General features: G+C 40.4%; 1 protein-coding gene across 3 annotated transcripts in view; it reads right to left on the reverse strand.

Moving 5' to 3' along the window:
• The window catches only part of kmt2a (lysine (K)-specific methyltransferase 2A), a 56,293-nt gene extending 42,096 nt beyond the window's left edge, over positions 1-14,197 (reverse strand). For all 3 annotated transcript variants that reach the window (XM_053507926.1, XM_053507925.1, XM_053507924.1), the window contains exon 1: positions 13,937-14,197. In XM_053507926.1, coding sequence (XP_053363901.1) covers positions 13,937-14,185 — 249 coding nt within the window. In that variant the 5' untranslated portion in view covers positions 14,186-14,197. The remainder of the gene's footprint in view (positions 1-13,936) is intronic.
• Positions 14,198-14,509: the final 312 nt, after the last annotated feature.

Here is a 14,509-nt window from a genome sequence, read left to right on the forward strand (position 1 = left end):
GCATCTTACAGTGCTACAGGCCTACATGATATTTTGCAGTCTACCTCTCTCCCACCCCAAGGGAGCCCAGGAGGAACACTTATTACAAAAGCCATATATAGTACTTCTGATCTAATTCTGTCACAACAGTTTAGGTAGGTCATAATTCGCTTTATTTCTGATCTCACTGTGTGCCTGTTTCGCTATAATCCACTAGTTATTTAGTGCGTTTCTCACTAGGCTGGAAATAATAAGCAAAATAATAATAATAATAATAATAATAAACCGGTCGTAAATTAAACTGCATTCCATTGTTTTTTTTTTTACTGTGTGTTCATCAGAGAATGGCATTTACTTTCTTTGCAAGTTTAACCAAAAATAAATAAATAAATAAATGAAGTACCTGAGCAAAAACTGCACACATGCTTCACAGACTTTCCTTGACAGCCATCTACTTTCAAAGCTTTCATGGACCACCCAATGGTTTATTCAAGAAATGCCGTCCAACTCCATAAAGCTGGTAGTACTGGAGCTTTTTTGTGAAGTGATGCCAAATTGGTTAAAAAGTTCTTAACAAAAAATGCAGTCACAAGAGCTGACCGCTTACAGTGCCAGTCAAAAGTTTGGACACAAGCTTGGGTTTTATTTTCTTTGGACTTCTGTTTTTTACACAACTATGAAATAGAATGTTTCTCACATATATAAAATAACACATTTAATTAGATAATTAAGTAACAAAAACAACAACAACAACAGTCAGTTTTTATCTTAAGCGAAGAAGGTCAGCTCTTCCGGGATAGCTCTTGCAAGAACAGTATTGTCAGGTGCGTTTACAAAACCCATCAAGCACACCAAGATAAAACTGGCTCTCATGAAGACCATCCCAGGAAATCTAAAAGACCAAAACTTACCTCTGCTGCAGTCATTTAGAGTCACCTGCCTTAGAAATCACCAATTAAGGGGTCAAGAGCACCTCAGATTATAGTTGTTATGAAGGTGTTACAGAACAGGAGCAGACACATCTCAATATCAACTGTTCCAAAGAAAATGATTGCATATTTTGGATGCATTATTTTTACAACTTGAAATGAAAATCAGGAGAGACCACGGAATTAGAAGCTGTGTCCAAACTTTGACTGGTAGCGTTTAATCCGATCATTTGAGACGCGAGTGTAAACAGAGAGGTTTACTACACATGATAAACAAAGCTAAATAAAGCTCAGGGTTAAAGTGTGTGACAAAGACTGAGACAGACTATACACAGCTCAATAGTTCTGGAATCTGAAACACAGCGATGGGAAATGTAAACGAAAGCATTGGCAATCTTCAGCATTTTTAGTTACTGTTTTTGTCCGCAGCGTCACAACCACAGCTCAGTTTGCACCTTGCATGTTATAAAATGTTCCCCGCAACCCATAATACACCATAGTGTTGTTTAGTTTGCACAGTTGGGTAAATCAGGGTCAATTCATGCTCTCCGTATATTCCAACCAGTCTAGCGTGAGCTGTGTTTATCTTTCAGGCAGCCTCAGACTGAGCGTACTCATAATTATATAAACACTAATAATTTTTTATACTTTTTTAATTCATCAAAGATCATTACGCCTTTAAACAGCAAAAGAAACATAAAAAGTCTTTTGGCTTGAAGTTAGATCAGAATCAGAACATGTAAACACAGCCTATAATAAAGTTGTTAATCACAGGTAGGCTGTTTTGTGCAACACGATTTCTGATTTGATTCGATTCCATAGCAGCGCCTGATTTATTTCAGGCAACAGGCTTTGTAAGAAAGCATTAAATTGCTGTGTGACGTGTTTTTCTTTGTTTAAATGTCATGTCTTATACAAAGCTATTACTCACAAAGCTGTATAATAATACAACATGTCTCATACACACTGTAGCTAAAAAGCTTTTCCTGCCACTTTTCTGCGACCCACTCCAGTCCAGTAGGTGGCAGCATTGTACCAAACATGCAGGAACTCAAAAGAAGAAACAGCAATACTTGCTCAAAAACAAAGTATTGGTCAAAGATGCTAACCGTTTCAATTTCCTGCAAAAGCTGTGGCATATTTGTAAGCAATTCGTCAAATTTAGATCATTTATCCTTCGCAAGTTTTGTTCCATCAAGACAAGGTTTGCCAAGACGGATGTGGAAGAACTAAAGTGTCCTGCAACTCAAATACAAACAATGGTCAACAATCTCATCTGCTATATTAGTTTCGGAGCAGGATGTTAAAAAATTAAGTTGCTTGGCCTTTTAAAGCATCAGAAATACTATTGGGCTGTACTTGTGGATGAGGACACTTCTTGGCAACTAAATGCCATAGCTGTAAAATCTTTAAAAAAAAAATAAAAAAAAAAACACCAAACCTGATTACAGTGCAGACACCTGGGATTCTTCCCCAACTAGTCCATACTAGTCCATCATGCATTAAGTAACCACACCTTACACTACAGCAGAAAAAATAAAGCATTCCAGTCTAGTGGAAGGTCACAGAACAATAACCAAATTTACTGTTACAGCTTTTAATCTTCTACAGCTTTGGGCTAACTAGCTATATGATCAGCAAGTAGACAAGTCCTGAAGAAATTGCTAAAGTAGAGGGGCGATGGCGCACCACAGTTCCTGGCTAACACGCTGAAAAATGACTAATTTCTAGCTCATACGGTTACAAAGGTACGAGTCTGTATAAAGCCTGTGATACTAAAGAGTTGTGTGTGAGTCAAGGGGGTGTGTCTTGGGCCCCTTGCTGTGGGCATCCCTCTCCTTACATGGCAAACTCACAGACACAGAGCAGGTATCCAGCTTTCACTTCAACAAATCCAACAGCACCCCTTAAAAATTGTTGTGTTAGGTGCCAAACGATGCTTGGTAGCTCCTAAAGGGGTTGACAAAGGGTCTCCATTTAATGTTGAAAACAAGGCAGAAGACCCGGCCCTCCAGTAGGGGACAACATGCAGATCAGGCTATTCTGTGTTCCCAAATTGCCCGTAGTGTTTGAACGAGTGTGTGAACATGACCATGTATACAGGATAAAGCGATACAGATGGTGAGTCAATCAAAAATTAATAATGATAACTTGCTATTTACTTATTTTATTAACTTCAACTTAACTTAAAAGCTGTTGAATTGAAAATTTACAACTATAAAATAATAAATACAGTACTTCATCATCGTATGCATGTCATCATTTTCATCAATACAGAGTTTCTTAGGTAGTTTGTAAATAAGTACATGGTTTACAGTATTGACTTTATCACTGTCTAACACTTCTGTGCTCGATCGTATCACACTCCTAGTATTATTCTATGTAACTTGGCATTCAATATATTCACCGTCTCTGTGTAACACAAGAAGAGAACGTGATGCTCTGACACACAGGCATTGAGGAAGACACAGAGCATGCATGTAAACATCCAGAAGCATCCAAGTGAACTGACTAGTCTGTTTAGGTCTACCGCCTCCTTACACATCAGGTGAGTGACAGCGGAACGCCGTAAATGAGGAAGAGAAATGAGAAAAGTGATCGTGCTCTGTGATTTAAGGCTGAGTCATTCGCTAATCTCTGGCCTGATCGTATTAATTAATAGTGTTTGTGTTACACTGTGTGAAGGTGACCAATGAGGGTGACTGATAAAGCATCTGGGACTGTCATGAACACGTGAGAAAACACGCAAGTGCATTGCCGTCATTCAGGAATGGAATAAATCGAGGTCCTGATTTTTTTTTTTTCTCCCCACGATGCATCAGGGAAAGGGATAGAAACAGTTTCTTGCTGATTCACTGCACGTCCACTGTGCAATGCAGTTCATATTCTATTGGCTAGTTTGGGTCATATTTAAAGTGGTTAATTATTTACGATGCGCAAAAGTTTTCCCGACGTAGTAAAGATTTTCGAGCTGTTCGAGATGTTGGCATGTGTCGTTCTGCAAGCGAACAAAATACACACAAGATACAGTAGAAGTCATGAAAGCAAGGGCTGTCAGAGAAATCCTTATAATTTGTTTTGTGCCCAGAGTGACTTCTTTCTTTAGCATTGGGGTGACATGGATGAACGTATTAATATAAAAAGTTTGCAAAAGCCGGCAGTCTGATTCTGAAAAGGAAAAAAAAACTAACAGCACTAGATTCCTGAAGCTTCACGCCCCTTCTGCATTTTTGTCATAGTAAAAAAGTTAAATAATAATAATAATAATAATAGTAGGAGTACTCAGAGTTGTTGGTTGTTCTCACTTGCCTTCATAAACCACCCGAGAAAAAGCAAACAGATCAGCATATCTTGCAGATGTCCTATACATGCACTTTTCCTGACCTCACATAGCATATGAACATTATTTATGGTACTAGTTAAAAGATACTATTGATACAACTAAAACACATGAAATATGATTATTGCATTATGCATCTGCAACACTATCGACATGTACATGGATGTTTCATGAACATGAATTAAAAACCCCAGTGAGCATTGAGTTATAGTAGGTGGTGTTAATCTGTCATAAACGGTTCTGCCAAACGCCTCAGAAATAACGTAGAATGCATGGACATTAACGGACACTTACGTTGAAACGACACAAGCACTCTTCAGCCTCAGCGATCTGAACTGAAACGTGTTGTGGTGTACAAAGAAACCTCGCGATGCGCTGTAGTACTGCAGCTCTGAGTCACCGTGACAGCATGAGTAGCTCTAAATGACAGTGCAAGTGCACTTTCTCGCTCTCTTTTAGGACGCCCAGTACGTGTCACACGTTGCAAGATGTAAACAACACCCTGCAAGAGCGGGAGGAGGAAGGACGATGTGCACATCACCGATTTTGAACAGCAGCCGCAGCTGCCGAGATAAAGAAGCTTAGCGCACAGATGCAAAGCTGAACTCAACAACACCGTCTGCACACTCCAACTTCCTGAGTCTTCACTGCAGGCTGAGCTGCTGAATCAGTTCCCATGGGCTAAAAAAGACAACAAGCTTGGATAGACTGGACGCAGTAAGTGTCACCCAGCCTGGCTAACGTGCAGACACCTGCTACGAGTGTAAGGGAAGGAACACTGAAGCTGAGTAAAATCTAAACAATGATTTTGCTTTTCTTTACATCTCTCCTGACCCACCCACTCACAGCTACTAGCACTTGCATGTGTTAAATGAAAAAAACAAAAAGGAGACAACAATCCTTGTGACATTCAACTAAAACATGTGCTTGATGTTATAATAACCACCAACTAGGAAAAAAACAGCGTTAATAGCTGGTTTTGCCACCTCTTGCAGCAACAACTATAACCACGTGCTCCAGTCACTGGAGACCGGTCTTTAACACTGGTGGGTAGTTTCGTCCCAGTCTTCTTTGCAGATTTGATTTGATGATTCAGCCACACTGCAGAGCATGAACAGCCAGGTTAAAGTACTGCTACAGCATCTCGACAGGGTCCGGAGTTCTCAAGGTCAAGGCTTTGATTAGGCCACCTCGAAACGGAGAGCTATTGAGAAGTGGACTTGATCTTATGCCTTGGATCCCTGTCTTGCTGCATAAACCAGACATTCTAGTTCAGGGTTTTCAGCATAGAACAGAATTCATAACCTCCTCAAATATAGCAAGACCCTAAAAAAGCAAAGCATCCCCACGTCATCACTCTACCACCACCACCACCACCACGAGTGTCAGTAAGTCATTTCTATTGTGGAAGCCTGTATTCGCTAACGGACAACATGGCATGTTTAAGGAATTGATTGGTTAAAATACAAAGGAAACCAACTGATCATTAACTATAATCAATGATCATCCCCTCGATACTAGTTATTATCCAAATACAATGGTCAGCACCGGCGTCCAGATGGTTCCTAGCTGGTCTACAGATGGAAGGGCGGATTAAAGAAAGTGATTAGGGAAAGATGTGCAGGACTGCGATCAATGAATCCACCTATTTGTCATTTAAACCATTGGCCATTGTTTTTTTTTTGTTTTTTTTTTACCAACACAGAGAACAACCTCCCTAATTTCACTTCCAACATACACAATACTTGTTTAGGGACCAAACATTTCTGCACTGAGTTTATCCAGTTGAACATCTGTTAAACTATTAAAAAGAGTGTGAGCCATACTTTTTTTTTTCTGGAAGAAGTAACTTTACTTGGGGGAATTCTATCACTTAACAGCGTACACACTGGCTGTGTGTTTGTTTCAATTTGACTCCAAAATTTTCATTTCTGGCCACCGTCATTTCCCGGGGGAGCGATCTCGGTAGTGATTCTGTGTCTGGTTATCGTTTGTGTTTGTTGATGTCGGCAATGGATTTACTGTTGCAGTGTAATTTAATTAATACAACACTGTGGGACTCTTTTTTTCGACATCTAAATTGTTCGTTTGGAGTGGATGACGGGACGGGTACTTGACTTTCAGCTGTGTGAATGAGACAGCGAGACACAGAGGATCTGCCTGCGATGCTGCTTTACATCATGGACATCTGTTTGGGTGATCATATTGTTTTCTCTATATCGTGTGCTGTCACTTCCAATCAAATACTATAGTGAGATTCATACAGTCCAATAAAGAATAAAAAGCAACAATTTTTTTCAGTAACTTTGACAATAAACACTGAGTGATTGCTTAAATTCCCTGATTTAGTTGTTGCAGCAGAGTTCAAGCACAATCTGCATAATTCAGGTTCTTTTAGTCTTTATTACAAGCCTCCTCATTATGCCTAATTAAAAAGAAAAAAAGATTTTTGGAAAATTTTCTGGATTAAAAATAGTGCTGCTAGGATAAATCAATACTCTGCATCAAAAATGCTTTAAATATCAGTCCTCGTACGAAGCATCAATGATCATCCCATCGATACTAGATCGTTAAGGCAGAACCATTACATAAGATTTTATTAAGGAGGAATGATTCCTTTGAGATTTAACTGAGTATCTGTTGCTATTTTTTCCCATTCTCTATTAAAGCTTTTAAGTAATGAAAATCAAAATACTTTTTTTTTTTTTTTTTTTTAAAGAAAGCTGACGGTTCTCCTTGATGCTTGAATTAAGCAAGATGTTCACTATTCAGACATTCAAGTTTTGGGCCATCTGTCAGCTTCAGTTAACAAAAGGTTAACAAGCAGGCTATTTGTTTACACAGGGTCGTGACGTAGCCCATCCTGAGCAGATGGTCACAAACCTAGGAAAGTTCAACGAGGCAGTTAGCTCAAGAATAAGGGTTAGTCCACACGAAGCCGGTGCGTTCCCTATTCGATCATTTTTTTCCCTCATTCTAAAAAAAATTGCGTACACACGAAACCACTGAAAACGGTGGGGCGCTGTAATTCTGCCTATAGTATAGAGATACACTATTCTCCGTGTATAGAGATACACTATACACGGAGAAGAACACTTTGAGCATGCGCATAACCTTCGTGCTGTATACGAACCAAGATGGTGTTGTCCATTATCGCTTGTTGCTCATACCAGTTGCATAGAAACAATAGATTTTGCTGTAATAAAGCTAGCAGGCTTTGTAGCAACACGAACATAATCATGTAGTCCGCCATTATTGTTGTTGCTGTTACGTGTGACGCAGCCGACACGTGATGTGATGACATCATCGTTTCACAAAATATACGGATTGGCTGCACACACGCATCCGCAAGGGTGTCGTTTTCAGATTTATCCACTTCGGGACCCGGTTTCAAAAAATAGCGGTTTCAGTCTCCTAAAACGCCGGATCCGTGTGGACGAAACGCCAATACGATAAAAAATTTATACGTATACAGCGAAACGCGTCTCCGTGTGGACAGGCCCTAGGGCACAAACTTGGGAGAGCACGGAAGCTGCACTCCTGGAAATAGGACATAATTATCCTACTGTGTGTGACCGACGGTACTTAACGTATATCCCCCCCTATAATCACTGCGTAGGCCTGCAGCAGAGAAACATAACCAATGTTTAACTTTTAAACCCCTGGATATCTGATAAAATGTACAGATTAATAGTGACTTCTTTCCCAAAAGATTCAGAGCTATGGCGAAAATATTTGGATAAATATATATATATATATATATATATATATATATATATATATATTTAAAAATAAGATTCTAATTTCTACATCTGACTCCTAGTTTTAATAAGCATAAAACATAATTAGAAAGCGCGAGCACTATAATATTTTATCACAAGACAAATGAACGCTAGGAAGATTGAAACTATAATTGAAAGGAGACTAAGTAACTTTTGCCACCCCCAAGAGTTTTCTTCTACAAAAGAAGGGGAATTCCTGACAGCTTTAATTTTCCATCATCTTACACTTTCAGAAGACTTCAAATGCACCTGGAGAAATTTCCCTTTGAATTATGCAAATGAAACTCCTGCATTCTGCTTCTCATTGCCCATTTACCACATAGCTCAGACTGAGTCTATACAGGCAGTATGTTCCAGCACCTAAGACCCACACAACTGAAAAAACGTGGCCTCGAGAGAGAGAGGCGCGGGTTGAGGCAGAAAAAAACTGAGAAAGAAAAAGAAACAACCAACAACAAAGCCATGCCACATGCTAGGTGTAACGTGGGACATAAAAATTAAAGACGAAGCCCTCTGCACACTCAAATGGCCGACCCCCACCCGACAACCCACCCTACAAACCCTGGGCGAGAAAGTAGAATAAAGCCGTGGATGGGAGTGCATGTGTCCCGGCGGTGTCCCTCAGGGAGGAGGAGGAGGAGGAGAAGGAGGGCTTGGTCTTCACCCTTTGATATCCACGCCTGTGCTCTTTCAGCCGCTTGCGTTTCTTAAAGGCTGGAATAAAAGCAGACACAAAGCTTCCTGCTATGATCCACACGCTGTCTGGGGGAGACAGACCCTCTCCACATAAATAGGCCAAACACCTGCTGGACCTTTTCCCTCCGCATAGAGCTAGACCATTCGTTTGAAACCAGTGGAGCAAAGCATTCATTTGTTGTATCTATTCAAGTCGACTTTTGTACAAGGCCTTGACAGTGATCTACATTCTACTTTGGGAACCAATGCCTAGTCTGGATACTAAAGAGACAAGATCTATAAAAAAAAAAAAAAAAAAAAAAAAACTCTTTAATGAATCAGCAACAGTCACATTTCAAAGACAATTTTGTGCTTAGAGGAAAATACGGCCTTATAGTTGAGTAGATGACTGGACCAGTCTTATAGACTTGTTATAATCCGTATTGACTTTAAACAAGGCATTTAAAGTAAACTGGATGACAGGAAAGCCTTTAAAGACATAAGAAATAACGTATCAAAAACTATGCTCTCCACAACATACTGTACATTCAATTCTTTTCGGATCTAGCAGATGAATAAGATTTTCAAATTAAGACCCTTTCTTTATTGTGACTTTTGCATGTCATCATTTTAATCAAAAACACGAAAACCCAAATCGCATTTTTTTGGTGTACTCTCACTCCTAAACAAACAATTTTTCGAAAATTTTCGATAAAACTTTTCGTTAAGATCCAGCCGAAACAAGAAACTGAATTTGAATCTGGGAGTCTGTGTACTTCTGCGTACGCTGGCCTCAAGCTGCTATGTGCGCTCAGCAGCCGTGATGATCCGGAACAATCCTGGCCTGGGCCCGACATCCCCCTTTTGAATGAAACCACAACACTGTCGCTGCAACTTCCGTATGCTGCAAGAGCCACTGAGATCTCCTACTCTTATTTTTACCCATATGTACTTTCAGTGTCTGGCTCGAGCAGATGGAGACGATGCTTGAAGTGCCTTGTTCTGTACTCTCAATTACTTACAACTAGAATTGCCCTGTATTTCTGTTTATGAAAATAAAAATAAGAATATTGCAGGAAGAATAATGGTGCGCTCAAGTAAAACTTAATTTGAATGTAGACTTTCAGACATATGACAGATTTCTTATTATGAAAGCCCTGTTGCTTAGCAACTGGATAATATGGAAGTTGAGCATATGCTAGACAATGACGCACAAACAATGAAGATAGCTAGGGCAACCTTTATGCAGACAATGTAAAGAATGACACTGGGAATTAAACAAAATCTTAACATTTTCCCTAAAATGTGTTAAAAAAATGACTAATTAGTGATTCGTTTAGATCCATTCACACTGTTATTATTAAATCATTAGCATGGAGCACAAACACAACTGCTATGCCAGGCAGCATACTGAGGAATCAAAGCATTAAAGCTTTGTCGTAACTCCTGAACTTATTCTGAGCAGTTCTGAAATTCTGAATTCAACCACCGGCTACACCATGCACATCGGCTGAGAATCAGGAGTATGTAGCTGTTCAAAAACATTAGCAAGACCATCCCATATATAAACGGCATTCAAAATGTATTATATAGTTTATCGTTTATGTGCAATCATGATGTGCTATGTGATTGTATAAATATTCATTTCCTTAATAGGCCTAACTAGAAAACTTGCTTGCCATACATGATCCCATTTTTTTAATACATTCGCTACCATTAGCTACTAATCTGACAAACGTCAAGCCCCAGACACTTGTATTTACCTGTGAAAGTGCTAGTTTACTGTCAGTTACCCAGGCTTGTTGGCTACAGGCATGCTTAGTTAGATAATAATAGAACAGGAGAGAGCCCAGGAGTGTGTTCATGCGAAAGTCATCCACCCTGGCATTTTAGATTTCTGGCAATACATACAGTATGCACAAATCCTGGCATTATAATTAGAGATGTTCCTGAGCACTTTAGCACATTAAGAACAAAAAGAAAATCCATAAAACAATTTATTCATCTATATCTGTATCCCATGTGCTGTAGATTTTGTAAATCTTATTGGACGGAAGGAGATAATGAAATTTCTTTTATATAAGGTCTGGGAGTAGCGCATTATTAGTTTGTAATGCAAAGCACAGGCTTATGCATTAAAAAAGAAACGAAATTCATTCGTAATTAAAGTCCAACAAATATGCAGCAGACATTTTTTTTTTTACATTCATGCAATATGTCTTCTGTGTCAGCACTTTGCAACAGTCACTGGTACATCAGTTTTCCGACACAGGAAAAATGTCCTTAGGAAACTTACTTTTTGTAACCCAAGCTAGAGCAAGAGAGAGAAAGAGAGAGAGAGAGAGAGAGAGAGAGAGAGAGAGAGAGAACGACAAAGCTGGGGAGGGTATGATTGAATGCTGTTAAAAAAATCATGTGTTGCTCATTAATAAACCAAACATCAGCAGTTGTGCTGTGGTATAAAAAGAATAAATCGCCTACATTTGCATTTATTTTAATCTCATTATACAACTTAGCAGCTGTGGGTTAAGGGCCTTGCTCAAGGGCCCAACTTGCTTCAAGATTGGATAAGTGGTGCTGGGGTTTGAACCTGGGACCTTTCATACTGTAGGTCCAGCGGTTAGCACTGTTGCCTCACACCTCGAGGAATCAAATCTCACCACACATCTCTGAGCATTGAGTCTGTATATTCCTCCAGGTACTCAGGTTTCCTCCGATATAGGTGGTATGTTTCTCGCCTGCCATACAGAAGGGGCGGATTCAATTCCCAGCCAATGCCCAAACCACCCAGCCTGGTCCAAATCCCAGATAAAACAGGAGGGTTGCGTCAGGAAGGGCATCCGGCGTAAAAAAACCTGTGCCAAGTTGTGTGCGGATCGGATGGTCGACCGTGGTGACCCCCTTTGCCAAAAGACCAACAACTCAGGTTGCAAAGAACTGTATGATGTGCTGCGTGTGTGAGTGTGTGCATGTGAATGTGCACCAAATCCAGAGCTTGTCCTACAGGATAAGCTTGTGATGCAATTTGTGTATCAGACTCCACAATCAGACTTTCAAAAATATTCTTTTATTTATACATGTTTGCATTTGAGGTGGTAAAATGTTGCAGTTCATCTGTACTCTAGGTGTCTTCCTCTAATCTAATCACACACTAGCAGGCAGCACAGTGTCCTATGGAGTAGGGGAGAATTATTTGCTGTATGTTTGGAATTGAAACAAAATGAAATAGTAATAATATTGAATTGTGATATTTATAAAATTGCAATACGAACAGAATGGCAATGCAAAATGAATCAGCACCTAGGTATCGTGATAATATCGTATTGGTAATACCGGTCCCTAAGATCCCTAATAAGCAGTATGCAGAATAAATGGATGGAAGTACCCCTGCTTTGAGCTCACTGATTATTTTCCTGTGACTGCATGCACCCAGATGGTAAGATGGCCTATTCAGCAAACCCATGCAGCAAAAAAACAAGACAATATCAAAAAGAAAAGCGAGGAAAGAGTAGCAGTTTGTTTAGATATCTGCACGCTTCCGTTCTGAGACTGATGCAGAGAGAGCGTGTGTGTGTGTGTGTGCACTGCCCCCTCATCACTCAGGAGGAAGATGGGAGCTTGCTTCGTAACAGTACACACCCCCCACACGCACGAGCTCCGAGCAAAGGCACGCTGTTATTGGAGCTTTTCGCTGTGCAAAATCCAACTGCAATGCTCTAATAGTTCACCTTAAGTGCCATATCACACTCTAAAACCCCTACTCCACACATCTGTGCTTATATAACTCGCAATTCATATCACAGTGAATTCATATTGTTACTACGCAATACGTGCTACGGAGGAAAAAAAAAAAAACATGTCCACCTCCCATTTTCCTGCGCATCATCAGTACGAGCTAACAAGCTAACGCTAGCATAAACAGGCAAACCTGATTTTTTTTTATTTTATTTATTCATTTATTTGCTTGTTTTTAAAACAGAAATGGAAAGCAAATCACGTTAGAAGAGTGAAAACATGTCTTAACATAAACAAGTGAAGAGTTTATGTTTGTACTGTTTATAAAGTCCAGCCTGCTAACTGAGAGAAACCAGTAGAGAAATAATGGCAGCTGTGTGTAGCTAGCTAGTTAGCATCATCGCGCTTTCAGCACGCAGGGCCCGGATGAGCCCTTAATAACCAGCTTGTTACTTCGCTAATAACTACATCATTATTGGTTTTTGTTGTTTGTTTTTTGCACACAAAAAAAGGCAAGTGATGTGATTATCATCTCCAGAAAATCCCTCTGTTTTTCTGAATGAGTCTAGTACTGAAATGAAACGTAATAAACAAATAAACACAGGCAGGCTTCCGAGAAGAAATATTTCACAAGCTGTCAGAATATGAATCATTCACAACTTGGGGTTTATTGCTAAAAAATACCGCTTAAAATCATAAATGCTTGTTTTTTCCCATTGGCTTGTTATGCTTCGCGAGTCACTTTAAGATGGTTAAGCTAAGCTCTGAGTACTAAGCTAACTACTTACTCAGGAAATATATATATTTAAAAAAGATATTATGCAGTTAGAGAACAAAAATCTTCAACGTTTGTATAATGTTTTATTTGTAAGCATTGATCATTTGACTAAACAACTCCACACGGGCTGGGATAGTGAAATAGCAGACCTGCTTGGTGTTTTTCTGTCTCCTCTTTGCTAGTTATCTTTCTCATGCAGCTTAAATTTAGAGTTGTCTATTAGACAAAGTCTGTTAGGCCACTATGTACCTACCACCCGTTTTGTTTTAAACCTTAACACCCGTGCTTAGCAACGTTAGGGCTAACCAAGAAGTAACTATGGCTAATATATTCAAGTCTATTCTGTCAAAACATTGAGGATGTCCTCCTCTCCACTCCACGGGCCAATTCCCCTTGGTCTACATTTTCCGAAGCTACACGGACCGCCATTAAATGCACCTGCACAAGAAGTTCATTCAAAAATATTCAGGGATTTATTTAGTGTCCTGTCTGATACGCTGTCAAGCTCTCCCCAAGTTAGCGATCTTGCGATTAGCGAGCTAGCGAGCTCTGTTAGAGAGGAAACCAGCACATGGATGGGGAGGCATGTGCCTGCTGCGCAGCAAAATAACTGTTAAGGCTGCGTGTTGCAGCAGTCAAGGTGAAAAATTAGAACTAATCCAGCAAAAGATCTCCGAAAACGAAACACTAGCCAGACGAAGGACGGCGTCTCTCTTACCTCCTCCCCGCTGCTTGAGCCGCTCGACTCGCCCAAAACATCCCGAAATTTCTGCAGGTTGCTGTCGATCGCGGCGGACACTTGCACCGCCGCGTCGAACCCGGGCCCGAGCCCGCTCGCGGTCGAATGAGTTCCCGCGCCATTTCGGAGGGAAGCCGTGACCCGGATCCGGCCCGCTTTTCTCCCACTGCCCGAGTTGCTGCTCCCTCCGGGCCGAGCAGGGAACCGCCACCGACAGCTGTGCGCCATTTTAACACTCTGCCTGCCTGCCCTCGGATCAGGGAGCTCGGTGGGCGTAGCCCCAAACCAGCGATTTCAACGAACTGCTACTTTCGTCAAGCGGCGAGACTTCAGTATGCAGGTTCCGGGGTGGCTGTAAACATGGACCCCGATTTCAGATGAGAGAACGCTCAATGATGTCTTACACAGGTTGTGTACTGATATCCCCAAGACCTGCGAATAAATAACAACGCCTTCCATAACGCAGTTATGTATTAACATAGAGATATAGATATACAAGTAGAGCTAAATTTTCAACTCGAGGCCACTTTTTAATACTTTTTTTTTAAGTTG

Source organism: Clarias gariepinus, chromosome 11 (assembly GCF_024256425.1).
Source record: "Clarias gariepinus isolate MV-2021 ecotype Netherlands chromosome 11, CGAR_prim_01v2, whole genome shotgun sequence".
Lineage (NCBI taxonomy): Eukaryota > Metazoa > Chordata > Actinopteri > Siluriformes > Clariidae > Clarias > Clarias gariepinus.